The sequence below is a fragment of the Anabrus simplex genome, chromosome 6 (genome assembly GCF_040414725.1).
Source record: "Anabrus simplex isolate iqAnaSimp1 chromosome 6, ASM4041472v1, whole genome shotgun sequence".
NCBI classification, from domain to species: domain Eukaryota; kingdom Metazoa; phylum Arthropoda; class Insecta; order Orthoptera; family Tettigoniidae; genus Anabrus; species Anabrus simplex.
In genome coordinates, this window is record NC_090270.1 from 121,326,011 (window position 1) to 121,348,497 (window position 22,487).

General features: G+C 40.9%; 1 protein-coding gene across 1 annotated transcript in view; it reads left to right on the forward strand.

Moving 5' to 3' along the window:
• LOC136876173 (dipeptidase 1) overlaps nt 1–22,487 on the forward strand; it is a 232,961-nt gene that overhangs the window by 102,267 nt on the left and 108,207 nt on the right. Inside the window, exons 3-4 of the mRNA XM_067149896.2 lie at nt 9,594–9,753; nt 19,453–19,606. Of these exons, the coding sequence (XP_067005997.1) occupies nt 9,594–9,753; nt 19,453–19,606 (314 nt within the window). The remainder of the gene's footprint in view (nt 1–9,593; nt 9,754–19,452; nt 19,607–22,487) is intronic.

The following is a 22,487-nucleotide window of genomic DNA, read 5'->3' on the forward strand; positions in this document are numbered from 1 at the left end:
ATAGTAGGTTCGAATCCCACTATCGGCAGCCCTGAAGATGGTTTTCCGTGGTTTCCCATTTTCACACCAGGCAAATGCTGGGGCTGTACCTTAATTAAGGCCACGGCCGCTTCCTTCCAACTCCTAGGCCTTCCCTATCCCATCGTCACCATAAGACCTATCTGTGTCGGAGCGACGTAAAGCCCCTAGCAAAAAAAATTATTATTATTATTATTATTATTATTATTATTATTATTATTATTTCCTTACTTACTAACTTTCTTCCGCTTATCCCAGTTCTTTCCTGGGGTCGCTGGACTCATCCAGGCTCATTCTGGATTTGACCGGAGATTTACGGCCGGATGCCCTTTCTGACGACACACAATTTTTGAGATAGAAATGTAAACCCAAAAATCGACTGGAATTTGAACCTCAGCCTTCTGGGGGGAAGTCAGCAGCTAAGCCAATGAGCTAATCACGCTCCCCATAGTAGTATTATCATCTGCCTTCCCCTTCAAATATTCATCATTTTGGTTAAGGAATGAGTGTGTTTTTTTGTTTTTTTACAATATGTTATTCTCACCAGGCCTACCCATGCCCTCAAGATATATTACAGTATGTCATGAGTTTAAAGCTTATTCTTCTTCTTCTTCTTCTTCTTCTTCTTCTTCTTGTTGACCTTTTACCAAGTTATGGGGCCGGAACTTGATGTTGATTTGGCCCAACTTTACGACCGAATGCTTTTCCTAATGTCAACCCTATGTGTAAGACGTATTCACTTTTGCATATTTCTGTGGTGATTTGTAGTACCCAAACCAGAGGAGTTAACAATATGCAGTTAAAATCCACGACCACGCCGGGAATCGAACCCTGGGCCCTCTGACCATTCAACCAAGGAATCGGACAACCTCCCAATAATAATAATAATAATAATAATAATAATAATAATAATAATAATAATAATAATAATAATAATAATACTGGTTTTATGCGGTCGCGAAAGTCAAGTAATACGGTCGAGGATGTGGACACCCTGACCACGTGCCACTCCAGTGTTTGGAAGGGCAGCAGCCTTCGTAGCAGGACAAAGCCTTTAATGGGCTGTAACGCCAAGACTTTGTTGATTTTCCGTCCCACTAAATACTTTTACGGTTTTCGAAGACGCTGAAGTGCTGGACATTTTAATCTCACAGGAGTTCTTTTTAAACGTGGTGCTGTTAAATTATGGACTCAGGCTGAGAACGTTGGCACCTTCAAATATCACTCGGTAGAGCCAGGATTTAACCGACCATTTTGGGATGGGCCTCTCATCTCTTCAAATCTTAGCGGTATTGCGATACGCTGGAGTGCCGAATGTTTGCCCGGAATAGGATTGGCTTAATTATCTAGTAAATCTAATAGCACAAATACTCTTAAATGTTCAACCCGCTGTGCCAAGATTCTGCAACCTTATGCAAAGGAGTCCAACACCTAATGCTACGCAGTGCGTCTCGGTTACTCTTAAGAGGGGTTAATAATTTCGTCCGCCTCTGTGGTGTAGTGGTTAGCGTGATTAGCTGCCACCCCCGGAGGTCCGGGTTCGATTCCCGGCTCTGCCACGAAATTTGAAAAGTGGTACGAGGGCTGGAACGGGGTCCACTCAGCCTCGGGAGGTCAACTGAGTAAAGGTGGGTTCGATTCCCACCTCAGCCATCCTGGAAGTGGTTTTCCGTGGTTTCCCACTTCTCCTCCAGGCAAATGCCGGGATGGTACCTAACTTAAGGCCACGGCCGCTTCCTTCCCTCTTCCTTGTCTATCCCTTCCAATCTGCCCCATCCCCCGCAAAGCCCCTGTTCAGCATAGCAGGTGAGGCCGCCTGAGCGAGGTACTGGTCATTCTCCCCCGTTGTATCCCCCGACCAAGAGTCTGAAGCTCCAGGACACTGCCCTTGAGGTGGTAGAGGTGGGATCCCTCGCTGAGTCCGAGGGAAAAACCGAACCTGGAGGGTAAACAGATGATGATGATGATGATGATGATGATGATGATGAATACTGTACATAATCGGCCACCATCGCCATCAAAAGGAGGAACTGCTACTGGGATATTGATGGTATGCTTGCACACACACACTCTCTCTCTCTCTCTCTCTCTCTCTCTCTCTCTCTCTCTCTCTCTCTCAGCATGCTTAGACACTGTGCAGCTTCAGTAAATGTTCAAACTTTCATTTGTTCAATGATCAGTGGCTGTTGTTGATTGTGGAACACTTTCTGTCTTCATCTGCTGCTTCAGAAATCACCTTGCTACCACAAGAAATATCTATAAAACAACTTTAATATGTGTTTATTTTACAATTGGCTTTACGTCGCACTGACACAGATAGGTCTTATGGCGACGATGGGATGGGAAACGGCTAGAAGTGGGAAGGAAGCGGCCGTGGCCTTAATTAAGGTGTGAAAATGGGAAACCGCGGAAAACCATCTTCAGGGCTGCCGACAATGTGGTTCAAACCCACTGTCCTCCGAATACAAACTCACACCTGCGCGCCCCTAACAGCAAGCCCAGCTCGCTCGGTAATATGAATAGTATGTTGTTATAAAAATTATGTTATATGAAAATATGTTATTTTGTATCTACCTTGTATTTGGCAATTTTTTCATTCACCGTTAATCAGATTTTATTTCTTTCTTTCTTAATCAGTTTACCCTCCAGGGTTGACTCTTTCCTCGGACTCAGCGAGGGATCTTACCTCTACCGCCTCAAGGGCAGTGTCCTGGAGCGTGACACTTTGGGTCGGGGATACAACTGGGGAGAAGGACTAGTAGCTCACCCAGGCAGCCTCACCTGCTATGCTGAACAGGGGCCTTGTGTAAGAATGGGAAGATCGGAAGGGATAGACAAGGAAGAGAGAAGGAAGTGACCGTGGCCTTAAATTAGGTACCATCCCGGCATTTGCCTGGAGGAAAAGTGGGAAACCACGGAAAACCACTTCGAGGAGGGCTGAGGTGGTAATAGAATCACCCTCTTGACTTCCTGAGGCTGAGTGAACCCCGTTCCAGCCCTCATACCACTTTTCAAATTGCGTGGCAGAGTCGGGAATTGAACCCGGACCATCGGGGGGTGACAGCTAATCACAGTAACCATTACACCACAGAGGCGGATAATCAGTATTTATGCGAAATAATAACGAACATTTTATCTTAGAATTAGGTTCGTAATTTAAAAGGAATAGCTCTACCTTGTAGGCTATAAGGAGTACATTTTTCTTTTTGTTTTCAAAAATATTACCATTGAATTTTTGTGTAATTAATTGGCCAGTTTTTCTGTACTATTCAATGTAGGCTGCCTGCTGCAAACAACTTCCTAAGCTGTAGCCAAGTGAAAGTAAATTATCTCCTCCTCTTTCAAGAAGTGATTAATATATTTATGTACAGGGTGAGTAACTTAGAAGCTGCACTCGAAATATTCTAAAATGGAACGTGCTACTGATGTGCTGTTTTCATAGAAATGAAGAGAAAGGAAGGGCACATACTTTTATCACATACACGTATTTTAATAATTTAGTATAATTTAGGAAGTGCCGTGTTTAAAATGGAACTATGCCTTTTGACATTAACAAAATAAAAGCAGAGTAAACATTGTTTTATTAACGTCATAACCTGCACCATCGAGTTTGCTGAAATCCACATTATTGAGGAAACTAAATTCGCACCGATTCCTCCAGCACAACAGAGCTCACGTATTATACTGGAGTGCGTCAACACCACTATCGTGAATGTTAATGAACTAGTGTTCCTTTGCTCTTCTACCAAGACAGAAAATGCAGGAAATTGTCTACTCTTGCTCGAAAAATAATTTTTCGCAGAAATTGTTCACAAGTGAATTATTGTATTTTTCGCTCGATGAGATTCATAACGTACATTAATATTACCTTATTCCAAGGTTTTGCTTTCAACCTCTCATCCTTCACCTATTCCTGTTTAGCTTATTATTCGCGAATCTGACTATGACGTACTTGTGTGCTGTTTAAAGCTGCTATAAACAGAAGTTTACTGGGGTCATTTATTCCGTGGCCTTGTAGAGAGTATTGCGAATTTAATGAGTGTTGATAGCCAGTAGCAGAGGGAGGCAATGATTTCTTCTTGATAATTTTAGCCGAGTCATGTCCGGGAAACAAATTACTGTGCACAACCAAGTAAATTATGTTCTGCTCTGCAGAGAGAAGTAGTTTTCTGGGAAGAAATTTCCATCCCATTATTTTTGTACTTTTATGTGCTCAAGTTTCATAAAGCACTCGATTGATCCCTTTTCAGAGGCGTAACGAATACGTTAAGGGTCCCCCTGATCGAAATTCCCTCTGTGAGTGGGGACGATAGAGTAACAACCACAATATCCTCTGCCTGTCGTAAGAGGCGACTAAAGGGGAGCCCCAGGGTCTCTCAACTTGGGAGCGTGAGTTGGCGACCGCGGGGCCCTTTAGCTGAGTCACGGAATTGATACCACTTACTTGTCCCAGGCTCCTCACTTTCATCTATCCTATCCCACCTTCCTTGATCAACTCTTGTTCTTTTCCGACCCCGACGCTATTAAGTTCCGAGGACTAGGTAGTCCTTCACTTTCACGCTCTTCGTGGCCCTTGTCTTTCTTTCGTCGATACCTTCATTTTTAGAAGTGCCGGATACGTTCCTTTTCTCTCTCTCTCTGATTAGTGTTATATAGAGTATGTTTGCATAGTTGTACTTCCTCTTAAAACAATAATCACCACCTGATAGAAATTGTATAAAACCTATCAATAACATACATAAAATTAACTGCGTCAGATATAAGCATAACTTTTATGCAATCTGTACCCTTTTGATATATACAAAGGACTTACCGTAAGATAATAATATAATAGGTTTTGAAAATTAAATAGTTTTTAGTTAGATTAAAGTAACATAAGCATAAGTTCGACCTTTTCTTTATATTGTATGTATATATATAATTTTTGTATTATATTTGGATTGTTTACAATTTGCTTTAGGTCGTATGGTGATGATGGAACAGGAAAGGACTAGAAGTGGGAAGGAAGTGACCGTGGCTTTGCCTGATGTTAAAATGGGAAACACCGGAAAACTATCTTCGGGGCTGCCGACAGCTGGGTTCGAACACACTATCTCCCGAATGCAAGCTGACAGCTACATGACTCAGCCACTTGCTCCGTTTTATACTTTTAAAAGTGTACTGTACTCATATTGTCTAATGAAACTATTCCATATGGCGTGCTGTCGGGGATGCATAGATATTGATGATTTCACTGACATCAATGGATGTCACATTCGATGCTGAGGTGGCTGAGTTCTATGAATCTCTCTTGGGTCATACAATTTCGTAGATAGTCCTTTACAAATTTCAGTTTCGAAATCAGTATTGGCTGGATGTTTAAAAACAGGAAACCACGGAAAGTCATCTCCAGGACTTACCATGGTGGGATGCGAACCCATCTCCTCCAAAATATAAGCTCACGACTATGAGAGCCGAACCGCGTGTACAACTCGCTCTGTATAGATGCAACCACCTTATAACACTTCTACTCATGAAATGTTAAAAGCAGTCTTTATCGCCCCATTATAAAAACAATAATAATACATTTTCCCATGCAGAGTAGCATTCGGGTAAATGTATTTATTTAATTTATTTAATTTATTTATTTATTTATTTATTTATTTATTTATTTATTTATTTATTTATTTATTTATTTATTATCTTCGTGGGAATGTGTGTATGTTCAATCCTCAGCCCAAAGGCTGGTTGGATCCTCAACAACTCCACCATTACAGATGGCCTAGGCATCACTGAAAAGGCGAACTAGGGAAATGAGGAGTGAGGTAGTCGTTTCCCGTTACTTTCCTCACTGAGGCAGAAGTTGTTATTACATATCAGTCTGCCAAACCCACTAACATGCTTGCACCAACCGACCCTATGAGCAACATTTTCACACCATTCATAACAGGGACTGGCTACATTAGAAATGCATTACTAGCATCACTCTTACCTCAGTCAATTTCATATTGTCAAAGCCAAGGATAAGACTAAGATAAATCAATGAAAGTAACAAAATTGCTCCAGCCCATTCCAGAAGACATAGTGCACTGTAAACACTAGGTCTCGCCAGCAAAGGCATCTTCGTGGGAAAAATTTATATACGAGTATTTATGTTTGTGGGAGAAGTCTGCGGGCCCCCTAAAGGTCCCGGGCCTGCTTGGTTTGGAGGTCCGAACGTTATGTCATTGCCCCTTCTTCTTTGAATCGCTTGAGATTGTAAGAATCAGGAAGTATCCATAATTCTCTTTAAAATGTTCATCTCAGTCCAATAAATGAAGAATCGACTAGACCAATATCTGAACAGTCTTGTACGTCTTACCATCTCATGAAGAATCTTAAACCTAGTTAATCTTTATATTTTGATGACCCATTTTATCTTCAGTAAGCTGTAGAAGTCTAGATCATACTATTAATAAAGAATTTCTGAGTGCCTTATTTTAAATTAAAAAGGGGAGCTGCAAGAACTTGATAAAAAGGGGAGGAAGATTCTGAGGAAAATTCTGGGACCGCAGAAGACTACTGATCAGACCTGAAAGAAAAGGAGACGTGAGGAGATCTACTACAAGTTAACTGAATAGATCACGGACACAATGCAGAAACGAAGGCTGAAATTCTACGGACACCTAGAAAGAATGGATGACAAACAACTGACCAAAATTATTTCACACATCATGGGGTAATAATGTAATGGCGTATGACTTTTATTGCCGGGTGTGTCCGAGGACATGTTTGGCTCGCCAGGTGCAGGTCTTTCGATATGACACCCGTAGGCGACCTGAAGACGACACATACACCCAGCCCCGTGCTGGAGAAATTAACCAATGATTCCCTGCCCTGCCGGGAATCGAACCAGGGACCCTTGTGACCAAAGGCCAGCACGCTAACCATTTAGCCATGGAGCCGGACTATCATGGGGTTGAAGGCCACCTCCAAGTGGGTAGAAGAGCTCAAGAGGGATGCGGAAGAAGATGGAATTACAACAGATGATCCACAATAGAAGAGAGTTCAGAAGAAGAGTCGACAGTCTAAAGTCATCTGAAGAGAAACCACTAAAACGGAGGCCCGAACGGATTATTTCTAAAGAGGGGAGAAAGATGAGAAGCGAAAAAATGAAGAGGTTTCAGAAAAAGAAGAGAAGAAAGGCCAAGAAGCGGTCCATAGTTGGCCAAATTCGGAAACAAAAAAAAACATCCAAAGTACGCTGATGATAACAATAACACACCGAAGAAAAATAAGAATGTTTCCGGCCACGGTTTTCGGAGACGCCGTGGAGCCGGAATTTAGTCCCGCAGGATTTCTTTTACGTGTCAATAAATTTACCAACACGAGGCTGACGATTTGAGCACCTTCAGATACCACCGGGCTGAGCCAGGATCGAACCTGCCAAAGTGGGCTGAGAAGGCCAGTGCCTCAACCGTCTGAGCCACTCAGCCCGGCGCTTCTCATATTAGGTAGCTTCTTAGTTGGCCTCAAGAGGCTTGGTAAATCACATTCCAGCCCTCAATACAGGTTTAAAATCCTTAGAAGAGCCTGGAAACGAACTCGGAGTCTCCAGATAAGAGGTAGACTCACTACGAATGTGGCTAATAAAGGAAGCAAGAAGTAGTGGCGAATTTCGAAAGGAAAATACAAATGCTATTAAATTTCCCTTTGGTAAATTACCATAAATATGTCTTTCAGTAAACTGTGCGACGCGATGTTTTCTAGCAACCGTGCAGGCTGTGATGTGAAGTATTAATGGATGGCCATGACATACTGATCCACGGCCTGTGTAGCTCTCTTTATACAGACCCACGGTCTGTGCAGATCTCAAGGTACTGTTAACGTCGCGTCTAGGATGACCAGCTGCTGAAGGAAGGAATGAATGAAGGACAGAACAGTCAAAAAAGGGGGACATTCCACAATTTTGGGGGGACAGTTACATTTTAACTGTAATTTTAAAACAACAAACATTGTAACATTTATCAAAAGCATTGTTTTGCCAGCTTCCCTCTTCTTTTGGCCATGTTTACAAAAGTTTACAAAACGGCTTGTGGACGTTAATTCGATCAGTAGATAAGTATGGCTTGTTGGTCTCCCAACTTGCTTTATATGCTTTATATGCACCTACGCGTTCATTTTTCACTTTTGACTTCTTGGGTTTAAATGATGGCTTTCTTTTCCGTGACGAAGTAGAAGTACAGTCATCACTATCCGTCGCCGAATCCATTTCAGAAATCACAAAAACTTAAAGAAAAACACTAGTCAATAAAACACGTCTATGTTGATGCGCTTCGTGCTGCAGGATGGCCACACACGCCATGCCACGTACTAACGGTAACTCGGAAGTCGTAAAGTACACCCGGAACGCTTTACCTACTTCTTTGCACTTTCAAAGATCGTACTGTTGGCAATGGTTTAGCTATGTTTAGTTAAAGCTAGATGGCAGAACAGTTGCGTATTGTGAAAATTCGTACCGATGACAATAACATGAATATTCGTTCAGATAGAAAACGAAACGATTGCGGAACAAATGACGTCCCGCACAGGAAATTTACAAAATACCGTAAAATGCGCGACGTCACCCACACAATTTTTCGGATGACCCCTCAGCTCTAAGATATGTTTGTCAAAAAGAAATCCAGGGAATGCACATCCGTCCAGGCGCCCCTGCTTAGTATTACATAACTCCCATGTCTTCTTACCTGCCGCATTTTCCACTCTCTCTGGTGGGAGCGCTGGTGCTCCTCACATAAACTTGGCCCTGTTTTACAGTCGGATGCCCTTCCTGATGTCAACCCTGTTTGGTGATATGTAGGTATTCATAATTGTGTATGGTTAGTAGTGTAGTGTGTTATGTGTACATCTGGCCATTCCAACGGGCAGCCCCTGTACTTGGCCGAGGACAGCTGCGGGCTCTCAGGTCTGAGAGCAAGCCCCAAAGGAAAGAGCGAGTGAGTGAGAGAGAGATTGAGGGGAGTGAGGTGTAAGGACAGCATATTTTATGAGACATACAAAGAATTGCAAAACTCAACTTTAAAAAAAGAATTCAACAAAAATATGTATTTTTTTCCTGCATTAGGATGACACGTGAAATATTTTCTTTTATTTCACTAACTTGATTATGTTAGGGTAAATTATTTGAGCAGAATACATGCGTAACCCAGTTTTCAACGCAAGATCGGACAAACATTAGCTAGTATCACTTCCATTGAAGTACATGACTATTTGTGTCACTTAGTTATAAACTTGCATTCGGGAGATAGTTGGCTCGAACCCCGCTGTCGTCAGCCCTGAAGATGGTTTTCCGTGTTTTTCTATTTTCATACCTGGCAGGTTGTGCCTTAATTACGGCCATGGCCGCTTCCTTCCCACTCCTAACCCTTTCCTATCACATCGTCGCTGTAAGACCTATCTGTGTCAGTGCGACGTCCAAATTGTCCAAAAAAAATTCTGGCCCTCATCATCTCTCTGAAAAACACAAGAAGTTTAGTGTGGCATAAAACCAATAAAATTGCCATTTTACTGTGTAGCAATGTGACGACAGTTGATGCATAATTATTCAAATGTTACAGTGTCGAAGAAATGGATGGTGCTGTGTGGATGTACCGTTTTGGTGATCATTGCACTGGCAATCGCTCTGCCAGTTGCCTTAACAGGATCGCACCCAACCGGTGCGATTCACAATCACGTATCAGCGAAAGAAATCCTCAGGAGTGTTCCATTGATTGATGGGTAAGTCAACAAACATGACTCTGTTCACATTTCTCAGGGTTATTTCCCGCATGCATACAGTATTTGCAACTAGCAATTCCTGTGAACGTACAAATCACAATGAGTTTTAAGAAAAAAGTTCAACAATAAACACTTATTACCCGTGGGATGGGCCATGTTGCATTATAATATTAACAAATAGGTGAACCATGTTCATAGCGTTTTCTTGACGTGAAGCGTATTATAAATCGTGGATACTTATGGCTGGCGGTGATGCAACGAAATCATATATAAGGAGCAGGCAGTCAAATGAAAACCGAACACACGAGAAAGGTGGAAACACTGTTGTTACGTAGCCCTATCGATACTGCCTTCGCTGGTCTGGTGTGTTCGTTCAGATGTAGAAATATAGGCAAGCAAAGAAGAGCCGAGAAGTGTTTTTCGTTTTCTGGTAGCTGAGGGTGCTGGGGAACGCGAAACCCATCGTCGCATGTGCGCCATTTCACTCTTAGGAATGAACATCTTGGAACAAAAATGGACGCTATGCCGGGAGAAAATTAAACACGACACACAAAGTTAATCGTCAATGTCAAGAAGATTGCATTCATATCAGGGATAAGCCGAGAAATAGTACCAAGAAGGCAGTGAAAAAGAATGAAGGATACAAGATTATTACAAATTTACTTTTACAAAAATCATTCCAGAAGAAACCATCTCAAGCTGTTCGGTACAACATATTAACAAGTGGATATTAACAAGTGGATAGAAAAAGGCTTGAGCCAAAAGAAATAGTAATAACATCAAGAAAATAGAGCAAAGCTACAGAAGGGTTGCGTAGAATCGCGTATTGATAAATTAAGAAATTGAAACGACAAGACACCACGCGAATATAGCACATAGCATTCTAAGCTACTGGCAAGAAATAATAAATACTGCGGCGATTGAAAACAAGCTGTAGGAAACTAAATCGAATTATAATTGTGATTTTAATAGCCATGTTAGTAATCTGCAAGACATAAGCTGAATCTAATTGAAAGAAGCATTCTTTCCAATACGTTTATGAATGTTAGAAAGCTTTGAATACTAAGATGACGAAACTGACCATGTTTATCTGTATTTTTTGTCCTAACTGCGCAAGAGATGGCCAGCATCATGCACTAAGAAAACCAAGGCGGACTGTCTGGTGATTGTGACCTGAAGTCGGCGGAGCTATCCCTAGATGACGGAGAAGGAGGAATGACCTATCCATATGTTTCCCAGAGACCGGCACGATGTAGCAGTCGTATCTGACGAGATGTCCTAAAGCATTCGGACATACCAGCGAGGGAATACAGGGAAGAAAAGATAAGTTTATTGAGATAACATTACCGAAAGTAACTTCAATAACTTGTTTTGAAAAGTGCCATTTTCTAATTGCATGTAATATAAGTGTGCAGTGCTGTTATAGAGTTATATTCAAGAAGAGTGCATTCATGAGTGAAATAGCATTGATATAACAACGTAGGAGGATAATAGGTAGTCATCTAACTTAAAAACACAATCCTTTGGTTAGGATGTATTTAATCAGTGATAACCAGGTTACGCGTTCGTAATGCTGTCTATTTTTACATAAGAGGTTAATTTACTTCGGTTGTGAATATTATACCGACATTGTGGTTAATGTTATGATTGAATTAGGGTGTTATACCACGAAATGGAGATGATGCAATACGATATACAGGTTATATTGGGACCATAAGAATACATGTGAGTAATATGAGATGAATCTGAAGAAAATTGAGAAGGAAATGGAATATATATATATAATTATGGAGTCATATGCGTCAAGTTAAGATAGATTATTGGGGTTATTGAAATGAAGGATGAGATACGATACGAAGAATATGAAACAGATGTTATATACTGTATATGAAGAATGGTCGTGTAATAAGAAGAAAAATGATGGTGATGATTACTATTTCGTCGAGATAGAAGAGATGGATGTATTCTAGTGGTTATGTTGAGTTAATTGACACTATTTAAGGTTATGAGTAAATGTAAATAGTTCCATAACGTGTATTAATCCTTCAGTATTCCACATCCGGCATTAAATATGATCCATGTAATTTATTATTGGTACACTTTTTCTGGATAGATTTGTGCACGGTGATGAGGAGTAAGGAGGGAGCTCTCCCGGTTCCGGTAGTGCTGCCAACTAAATGGAAATGAAATCTGACTTGAATCGACAATATGATTGATCGATATGTAGTTTCTAAACCGTTATTATCTTAAGCCAACAACTGTGTAACACACATATTATATAACATTTGTCGATGTTTGAGACTTGTTCCTAGCATGAATTCTATAGTTTGGCTTTGCTGTGTAAACAACAACAGTACTAGTACGTAAAGTATACGCCAGATGTCGCACAGCGATGCATAAGCGATTCATAGTTTGTGTTTCAAAGGTTGCCAGTACGAATCTCGAAGATTGCCGAGGTCTGCCCATTCAGCACTAGGGTGTAAATCTATCCAGAAAAAGTGTGCCGATAATACATATGCCGGATAGATACCCGTAGATCATCAAAAATGAATCCATATAGGGAAGAGTGAGTGGAATTAGCCCACATTATCCAGAATTCTTAACCACAATCATGTTTATTTAAATAAATAGAGTTAGGATGCTTACTTGCTCATTTCATTGATATCACTGAATAGGTTCTCCATAAATAGATGATGATGATGATGATGATGATGATGATGATGATGATGACATTGGTTATTAAAGTCGTCTTAGATGACAGACCACAGAATTTCCAGAAATAACATTGAATAAGGTGCTGACAGATCGCACATGGTATAAATAATTGGCACTTAACTTAATTTTGGGAATTTATTTTTGTCTTTGATGAATGATTTAAATAACGATTACTAATGGTAATTTCTTTTTATTATTTGAAAATGAATCAATGTTTAAATGACTTATCTTTATCTTTTCTTCCTTGTGTGTATGAAATCTTTATCTTTTCTTCCTTGTGTGTATGAAAATAAAAACTTCGAATCTGAAATACTCGAATGCTTTCCTTATACTAACGATTGATGAACGTGATATGAATATAATTGTAAAATATTGACAGATCCATGCAGCCAAATAGACTGATAACTTGTGAATAGATATGCAATATATAATATAAAATTTTAGGAGAAGAATTTCAGGAATTACGTTGTGTTTAAGCAAAGAAAAGAATAACATAAGCATGATTTTAATTTAATAATTTGTCATAATGATGAGCATCTCCGATATATTTTCTACTTTTCAACAAAAGCAATGTATATAATCAGGGTTTATTTTTCTTTGATATCAAAGATTTTTAACTATTTTCATATAGATATTAATTAGATTAGTTAGGTGGAGAAATAGTCAGATTTTCAACAAAAAATTCAATTTCCACTCTGTTTCAAGACTTTAGATGAATTTATTCACTCTTTTTGATGTCTTAGGTTAAATAAGTACTTATAGGAATCTGTAGATTAAGTATGATAGATATTTATGAAACGATATAAATTCATTCGCGAGATGGAGACGTCCAACGAGCTGATATTATGCGAATTTAACCGTTTATCTCATCCGATGACTCTACCCCCGGAACCTACGACCAGAAATTGATACTGGATTGGTAGATAATGATAAATTGAGCTCGTCAGGATTTCTTTGTGACTCGACCTGGACGCGGGAACGGCGCACATGTCTACTGTGTATGGCAAACACTACATGTCCATGACGAGTGTGCACGAGTGGCATAGGAAATACCGAGAAGGGCGCAGGAAGTGCAAGAGTGGGTGCTGTTGTGAGTCCGTCAGCGACCTATCTCTTTCTACAAAACTGGAATTGATTGTCTCGTTTCCCAGTGGGTTAAATGTATTAACGCTTTTGGTGATTACTTTTCAATAAAACCATTCCATGGTCACGTTGTAACGGGTTTTCTCTTTTCCATTTGCCCCTTACATACTAACTAGTTTATTATTACTCGGAAAGTGTAACAGATATCCGAACAGCCCTTTTGCCATTCGAAAGAGGAAGGTTTAAAGAGTAGCCCTTTTGTATCCTATCGTCACCATAAGAACTATCGGCGTGACGTAAAGCAAACTGAAAAAATCTTATAAAATAGCACTGGCCAGAATAAAAATGTAGCTTCCACCAAAGTCTCATGATAATGATGATGATGATGACTGTTGTTTAAACGAGCCTAACAAATAGGTCATCGCCCCCATGACAGTATGGAAGGTGCTGAGGTATGGGAGGTGCTGCTATAACACTTTCTCTTCCAGAGAGGAAATTAATGGTCAACTACCTCATGCCTCAACCTACCTAGTGCACCTCATTTTGGTGCCACCGTCGTTTTTTGCAGTTTCTCTGTAACCACACAAACGTAAGTGACGCTATTTGAGGATCCAAACAGCCGACATGCTGATAACCCAACAGACAGAGAGTTAAATGTCAAAGAAGCTATGCACATCAGCCGAGGAATTACATTTTCTCCTCCACGTGCTAAAAAATATGCCAACGTTGCGCCTCAAAATATTGTTATGTGACAATGTTGAGCAGAGAAATGTTTACCTGCAGTACATGTATCACTTGGAACGAAAATTCGTTGATACAGTTCATGCAAGACTGAACCTTAGATGAGAGAACCTTTTTGGTCAGTGTTTTAAGCTAAAGCTTATCGGTTTTTCTTGGCGCAATGATGATATAAACCTTTTCGTTGGCCCCTCACTCACACAGACACCCCTACTGTATTCTTATCATCGGTTCGACAGTGTAGACGATATCCGGAAGGATGTTTCTTCGATAGTCAGAGAAATGCACGCAAGAAGTGGGTCACTGTGAAATAAATATGGACGAAGAGACCTCAGTGACACAGTCGAATTAGTCGTTGCTCGATCCCAACTGAGATCGGTGGGATTTGAGGATGTTCAAATGTGAAAACTCCGTGTCGTAGCTACCAGAGCTTTAAAACTCCTGAGGGACAAAATTCCGATTCTCCGAGATCTCGTAAACTATATACGATATAGCAACTTCAGGGACCTTAAACAAGTAGTAGTAGTAGTAGAAGTAGTAGTAGTAGTAGTAGTGGTGGTGGTGAGAACGATGACGTAAGGTCGATTTCTTAAACATTGAAAGGAAATGTCTGAACTTTTGCAGTAAGCCAACTTCCAGACTGATAATTTTGATTTACTGAAAATAAGTTTACTTCGTTCTTCATATTTCAGAACTGCAAACTCACGGGTTTTACAAAAATTTCCTGGCAGAAAAAGTAAGAACACTGTCACAAAGATGATGAGAAATAAAAAATGAATTTTACCACAACTGTTTAATTTGTTTCAAGTCAATATTTGGTAGCATTTCCCTTGTTTTTAGCACTTCCTCGCACCTTCAATTCATGAAGTCCACCAAACACTCGCACATCACTTTGGAATGTTGTTCCAAGCTTTCTGGACTTCTTGCCACAACTGATTTTATTGGTAAATGTTTTCCATCTGTATTGCTTCTTTCACTCCCCCTCCCCTTGGATTGTTAATGGAGTTTAAGTCAGGCGATTGTACCAGCCAAGGCAACGCAGATACCTGGTTGTCTTCAAACCACTTCTTTTCCAACTCGAGGAGTGCTTCAGATCGTTATCCTCCTGAAAAACGCAATTCGCTGTCATGTTTTCCCTTGCATATGGTAGCATTGTATCATTTACAATGTCTCCATAAATCCTTTTTGTCATCACGCCTTGAATCCAAAATATGGGGCCTGCACCATTACGGGAAAGACATCCCTAAACCATGTAATTTCCTCCTCCAGATTTAACTGTCTTATTTTTATATTAAGAATGGTGTTTGGCATTTTTAGGCCTTCTCAAGTTCATTTTCCCGCCAAAGCCATCACTCCAGCTAAACTGAAAGTGCGGAAATTCACTGCGTTCTTGTTATTTCTGCCATCACTGTTTGACATCCTTGGCGAAAGTATGATTTGCGCCGAGTCCCTGTGTACCTAGGAAATGCAACGCGCATAACACATGGCACCTATCTAGGGCAGAAAAACCCGAAATAAAGGGAAGCAACAGTCCGACTCTGTGACCTTGGTAGCGCATCAAATACAAATAAATAAATAAATAAATACATAAATAAATAAATAAATAAATAAATAAATAAATACGTAACTACGGCCTGAAAATGAGTGGGGCTTGGAGGACTTAAGAAACAAGAGAGAAACCCCCTATGGGTGGGGGACGCAGCCGAAGAATACATCCACGGTATCCCCTGCCTGTCGTAAGAGGTGACTAAAAGGCGCAACCAAGGGATGTTTGAATTAGAACATGAAACTACTTGTGATTAGTACCACAACGCGGGGAACACCATGGGTCTCTTTTACTTGATCGTAGTACCAAATAGGTTTGTGATTAGTAGCAAAAGAGTGCGGTGACGGTTTTTAGAGTACCTGTGATTAGTACCACTATATGAGCGACACCATGGTTCTGGCTTGCCTATGATTAGTACCCACTATATGAGGAACACCACGGGATAGCGCGAGTCCCTGTGGTCAGTACACTTATGTGATGAACACCATAGGTTTGCGTTGCCTGTAAATGGCGCCGCAATGTGCGAAACACCATAGGTCTGTATTACATATGTGAATTTCATTACCTGTGAGTAGTGCCATACTGTGTGGAATACCGAGAGTATACGTTAATTTTGATTAGTGTCGCACCATGAAAAATACCATGGTTCTGCTTTTCTAGCGATAAGTACCATTATGAGGGGCCGCTGACTTGGAATTTGGACCCCTTTAGAATAAAAGCATCATCGGTTCAGTATTATGCTATAGACGCAGTCCATTGGTCAGTAATACTATTATTTCACGTCAGTTTCTGTGAATGCGAGACATTGCGGGTCGGATCCACTGATTGTAAATTCATATCCATCCATTCATTCTTCGTCCTCATGTATTGAATTCTGGTCAGTGGAGGATTTTGGACTTTTAATTTTTCATTCCATTTCGTACCATTATGGGCCGATAACCTAGATGCTAGGCCCCTTTAAACAACAAACATCATCATCATCATCATCATCAAACAAGAGAGATGCGTAACGAGTCAAAATGTAATTGCGATCATATTTTTGCCAGGGCTGGTGTACGATCATTCATAGCTTAGACTCTCAGGGAGAACATATCTGACTAGTAAACTGGTGCGAATCGGTACATTTAAAAATAACTATTCTACAGGTAAATGACGTGAATATTGTTATTTTTACTTTTTTCTTTCCTCCTCCTCCTTATCTAGGCTGTTGACGTCCTCTCCTGAACATAGGCATCTTTTCCCCCTCCATATCGACCTCTGATGGGCAGTGAGATTCCAGTTGCTTCCTACGTGGTGGTGTATGCCGACCGTCCAACTAGCAGGTGGTCTGCCGAAACTTCTTGGCTCCCGTGGTCTCAGTTCCATCAGAGATTTGGTCCAGTTTTGGTGCTCCGCGCTACGTTACCTGCCCGCCTCCACGTCAGTCTCCAACACATCGGTAACTCGAGTCGTCCTATTTCTCGTTTCGGACGCGCTCTCTTCAATCAATCAAGCAAGCAAGCAAGCAAGCAAGCAAGCAAGAAAGAAAGAAAGAAAGAAAGAAAGAAAGAAAGAAAGAAAGAAAGAAAGCAATCACTACTGATCTGCATGTATGGCAGTGGCCCAGGTGGCAGATTCCCTATCTGTTGTTTTCCTGGCCTTTTCTTAAATGATTGCAAATCAACTGGAAACTAGAAATTTATTGGTAAGTTATTCCAATCCCTAACTCCCCTTCCTACAAACGAATATTTTTCCTAATTTGTCCTCTTCAATTCCAACTTTATCTTCATAACGTGATCTTTTCTACTTTTAAAGACACCACTCCAACTTATTTGTATACTAATGTCATTCCATGCCATCTCTCCATTGGCAGATCAGAACATACCACTTAGTCGAGCAGCTCGTCTTCCCAGCCCAAACTTTGCAACACGTTTTTAACGCGACTCTTTTGCCGTAAATCACCCAGAACAAATCAAGCTGCTTTTCTTTGGATTTTTTCCAGTTCTTGAATCAAGTAATACTGGTGAGGGTGCCATACACTGGAACCATACTCTAGTTGGGGTCTTACCTACCAGAGACTTATATGCCCTCTCCTTTATATCCTTACTACAACCCCTAAATACACTTATAACCATGTGTAGAGATTAACAATCCTATTTATGTGACTACCCTAATGAAGATCTTTCCTTATATTAACACCCAGGTACTTATAATAATCCCCATAAGGAACTTTCGCCCCATAAACGCAGCAATTAAAGCTGAGAGGACTTTTCCTATTTGTGAAACTCACAGCCTGACTTTTAACCCCTTTTATCATCATACACTGCCTACTGTCCATCTCACAATATTGTCGAGGTCATTTTGCACTTGCTCACAATCTTGTTACTTATTTATTACTCTATACAGAATAACATCATCCTTGACTCATTCCGAGCATAGAGTGCTCCATCTCTCTTTGATAGGCTCAGAGGTAGTTCACGCTGCTCACGGTAACAGCAACAGCTTCAGATCCACCTTTTCAATACAGTATATCAAGTAAATAATATTATATCAGTCTTGAGACTAGTTTCAACCCCTTAGTGGCCATCTTCAGCCAAAACAAAATTAAACAGATTATGTGATAACTAAAAGATATGTATACAAGACAAAGACAGTGTTGCAGTAATAATTACAACATTAAAAGACATCTAAAATAAAAATGATGGTTGTGATTTTCTTGTCATATTATGATATATTTAAGGAGAGTTAGGACCTCAGGCAAGGAAGTAAATCTGTATAGTGAAATGTATAGTATATATAACGTCTGATGTGGAACACACAGTGACATCCTGAAAGAAGCAGGCAGATCCTGGAAACTTTCCATGTAAGTTACATTTGCGAATTGAGGTGCTATATTAAAGTTTCAAAGTGGCTGTGCAATTGTGCTTTAGTTACACTTGTATAATGAACAGTTTAATTATGAGCATGCATCTGTTTCAAAGATCTCGCACAGTCTTCACGATTAATGTGTAGCTTAGAGCAGGGCCTCTCAGGGTGCATGCACCGGTGAATTGCGCGGCGGAAATACAAAACACGACTTCGCTAGATCGACCAGAGTGCATACCCCCACTTCTCCATTTTTAGCAATAGCTCTCTTTTCCCTACGCCTGTCTCGATCGCTCCGGCTGTCTTCCCCTTCTTCACTTGCTCTACAGCGCCCATCATCAAAGCCGAGTTGAGCGGAGCTTAGCCAAGTCGCCCTGAGACAAAACGCTGGTCCGAACCGAACCGAATCGGACCGATGCACGGTGCACAGAACCTCTTCGCCTCGGTTTGCACGCGTGAGATTTTGGGCGTTTGAGCGGGCCTGGCTTAGAGTGTAGTAGTTGTTACTTGATCTGCACGTACAAGCTGACGCGATTTCTCCCTGAACAACCTCCGAAAGTTTGTCGGTGGACTTTGGCTTCATCCTGTATGTAGTAATCCTCAACAAAGCCCGTGAATAACAACAAGAATTATTTGATTTTGTCTTCATTCAATATCGTATTCGATATGATAATTTTGCATATTTTGTCTTAGTGACAACATATTTTAGGTAATTTGTTTGCATATTATTATTATTACAGTTAATATCTCGACCATCTTTTTTTTCTTTCTAGGCACAACGATCTACCACATAACCTGAGGACGCTACTAAGCGATCAACTGTCGAAGTTTAATTTCTCGGCAAACCTTACCACAGATCCCATTTTTAACTGCTCGAGTTGTTTCACCGACCTGCCGAGGCTACGTGCAGGACAAATCGGAGCTCAGGTAAGTCACGACTCTTCAAAATACCGTACTATTTTAACGGTACGTTTATGAAACACACGAATAAAATACGACGACGTTTGTTCAATTCGAAAAGTTATTTTAACGTTTGACAACACCGTTCTATTCAATATTGTGACGAAATAAAGTGAGACAGAAGCGCATGAGGTTTTGAAATAATTCGTGTATGAACGTGAACAGAGAACGGCATAGGGTTCTACCGGGTGGGCAAAATTAAAATAGCCTGGAAAGTATTTACAACTGGAAACAGCTTGAAATAAAGACTAAACATGAAATATGATAAAGAAAGCGTGATAAAAGTAACGGAACATGTATTGAACTCCTGAGACCATTTATTTGTCTTTATACTTACACTTCCGTAGTGACTATACATATGAAATTCTTGAACCTTGGCAATTTCCCTATCATAATCTTCTTGTGCATACTTGCAACAGTCATGTTTTAATCACTTTAACGATGTAGGCTACAGTTCACTGTAAATGATTGCATTTGACTATCCTCTTCATTGACTGATTTTAGTACAGCCTCTGACAATAAAGTTCGGTGAATGAAGTCAGAACGGTCGAACCGGCAACACTGGCGACACACAACACTGCACCTGCGTAGCAGCAGGTTTTGACCACCTGCTCCCAACGTTGTTCAGTTGAGCATCGTGTGTGTGCCGTGTAAGACCTGCTTGACACAGTACGTGTTTAGTGCGTTGATTCTGAACTGTTTACAGGAACATGAACGACCAAAAGATCAATGTACAGTTTTGTTTTAAGCTTGACAAGACACCAAAAGAAACGCATGCGATGCTGGTACGTGTCTATGAAGATCAAGCACTGTCCTTCAAGTGTGTGTACGAGTGGTTCGCCCGTTTTCGAGAAGACCGGGAAAGTGTTTCTGACAACCCCCGTAGCGGAAGACCAGCGACCGCCGTCAGTGACGAAAACATTGAGAAGGTGAGGACATTAATCACGAACGATCGGCGATTTACTGTGCGCATGATAGCGGATGAACTGCAGATCGACCGTGAATCCGTGCGACAAATCGTTACCCAGAAGTTAGGAAAGAGGAAAACGTGTTCTCGTCTTGTGCCACATCACTTGACCCGTTTCATGAAACGTATACGCAGCGTACGACCCCAGTAAGCACAACAAGGTTCATGGTTTATTGTTCATCACAACGCTCGTTCACGCACAGCCAATATCGTCAAACAGTTCATGGCAAAAAAGGGGGTGCTACAACTTCAACATCCCCCATACTCACCAGATTTCAATCCTCCAGACTTCTTCCTATTCCCATGACTCAAACTCGCTTTGAAAGGAAAAAGATTTGACGATATTCCTGACATCCAACGAAACGTGACGAGGCTTTTGAACACCATCCCAAATGAAGCCTTCTTGCAGAGTTTCCAGGACATGTATTGCCGATCTCAGCAGTGCATAGTTATGGGAGGGGCTATTTCGAAGGACAGTAAGATCACTATCATGCATTGTTCAGCTATGTTGATAGTACAGGACTATTCACCGAACTTTATTGTCAGAGGTTGTACAGTATTTCATTGTAAACTATAGTTGGGCCCAGGAGAGGAGGAGTCTGACATTTGAACGGCGAAATCGGTAATTTCGAAGTACGTTGCGTTTTCATAGCTATGGCATATCACCCTTTCATAAAGACTGAATATTTAATCAAATATATAGGCCTAATTCAATTCATTAAACTCTGACCCGTTCCTAAGCTTGTGCTAATAATTCCAACGTTTAAGACAGAACACGTCATTGCCGATAAATAATTAGGTTTCATAATCATTAAACTGACAATAACCTCAACAAATACACATGTTAAGTAGAGAATAGAACTGTACAACTAACCACTGCTTAACTTACAAAAAAATAAACTAACAACGAAAATAATGTTCAGGAAACAAACACGTAAATAATTACATAAAACAGCAACAACTAACACAGCTAGCACAGTACCACATCGAATATCACAAAAGGGATTGAGAGCAAGCCAACCCACATGGCTTTAGCTTCTTTAAATATGGCATCTCTGTTATCGTTGCCATAGCAACAGACCATTTTCGAGCAGTGTTAGTCAACCTTTTCTCGCCGGTAGCGCTAAACGTCAGACTCCAACTCTCATGGGCCCTACTGTATGTTTGTTGTGAAATATCCTTCAGTGTCGGGGAACTGGCCCTGATATGGTGTTGTTATTACTTTAATACTCCATGAACCTACTACGCTGGCGTAGCAGGGGGAGAGGTGATACTCCCACGTGGCGCGTCCCAGGTAGCGGATAGGGGGTTCCTAACCGGCTTGCCGGCGGACTTGAGGGAAATAAAATACCTCTCGCGGACCAAACACACTACCCCTTGCGGGTGGGGGACGCACATGTAGAATACACCCGCGGTATCCCCTGCCTGTCGTAAGAGGCGACTAGAAGGGGCGACCAAGGGATGCTGCTATTAGAACCATGAAACTACTTATGATTCGTACCATCACGCGGGGAACACCATGGGTTGCCTGTACTTGCGAGTAGTAAACACCATACGTCTGCGTTCCCTGTACGAAGTGCAATACTTGTGAGTAGTACCATCTTGTGTGGAACACCGTGAGTCTTCGCTACTTTTGATTAGTACCCCAAAATGACAAATACCATGGTTCTACTTTACTCGCGACATGTACCATTCTGTGGGGCCTTAGACGTGGATTTTGCACCCCTTTAGACATCAAGCATCATCGTGCTTTATGAGTGGTCCCTTGGTCAGTAATACCTTTATTTCTGACCTTCTTTTTTTGAGTCTGATTCACTGTTTTGTTTGTTTGTTTGTTTGTTTTTGTTGGGTTCTTGTCCATTCATTCATTCTTCATGACAT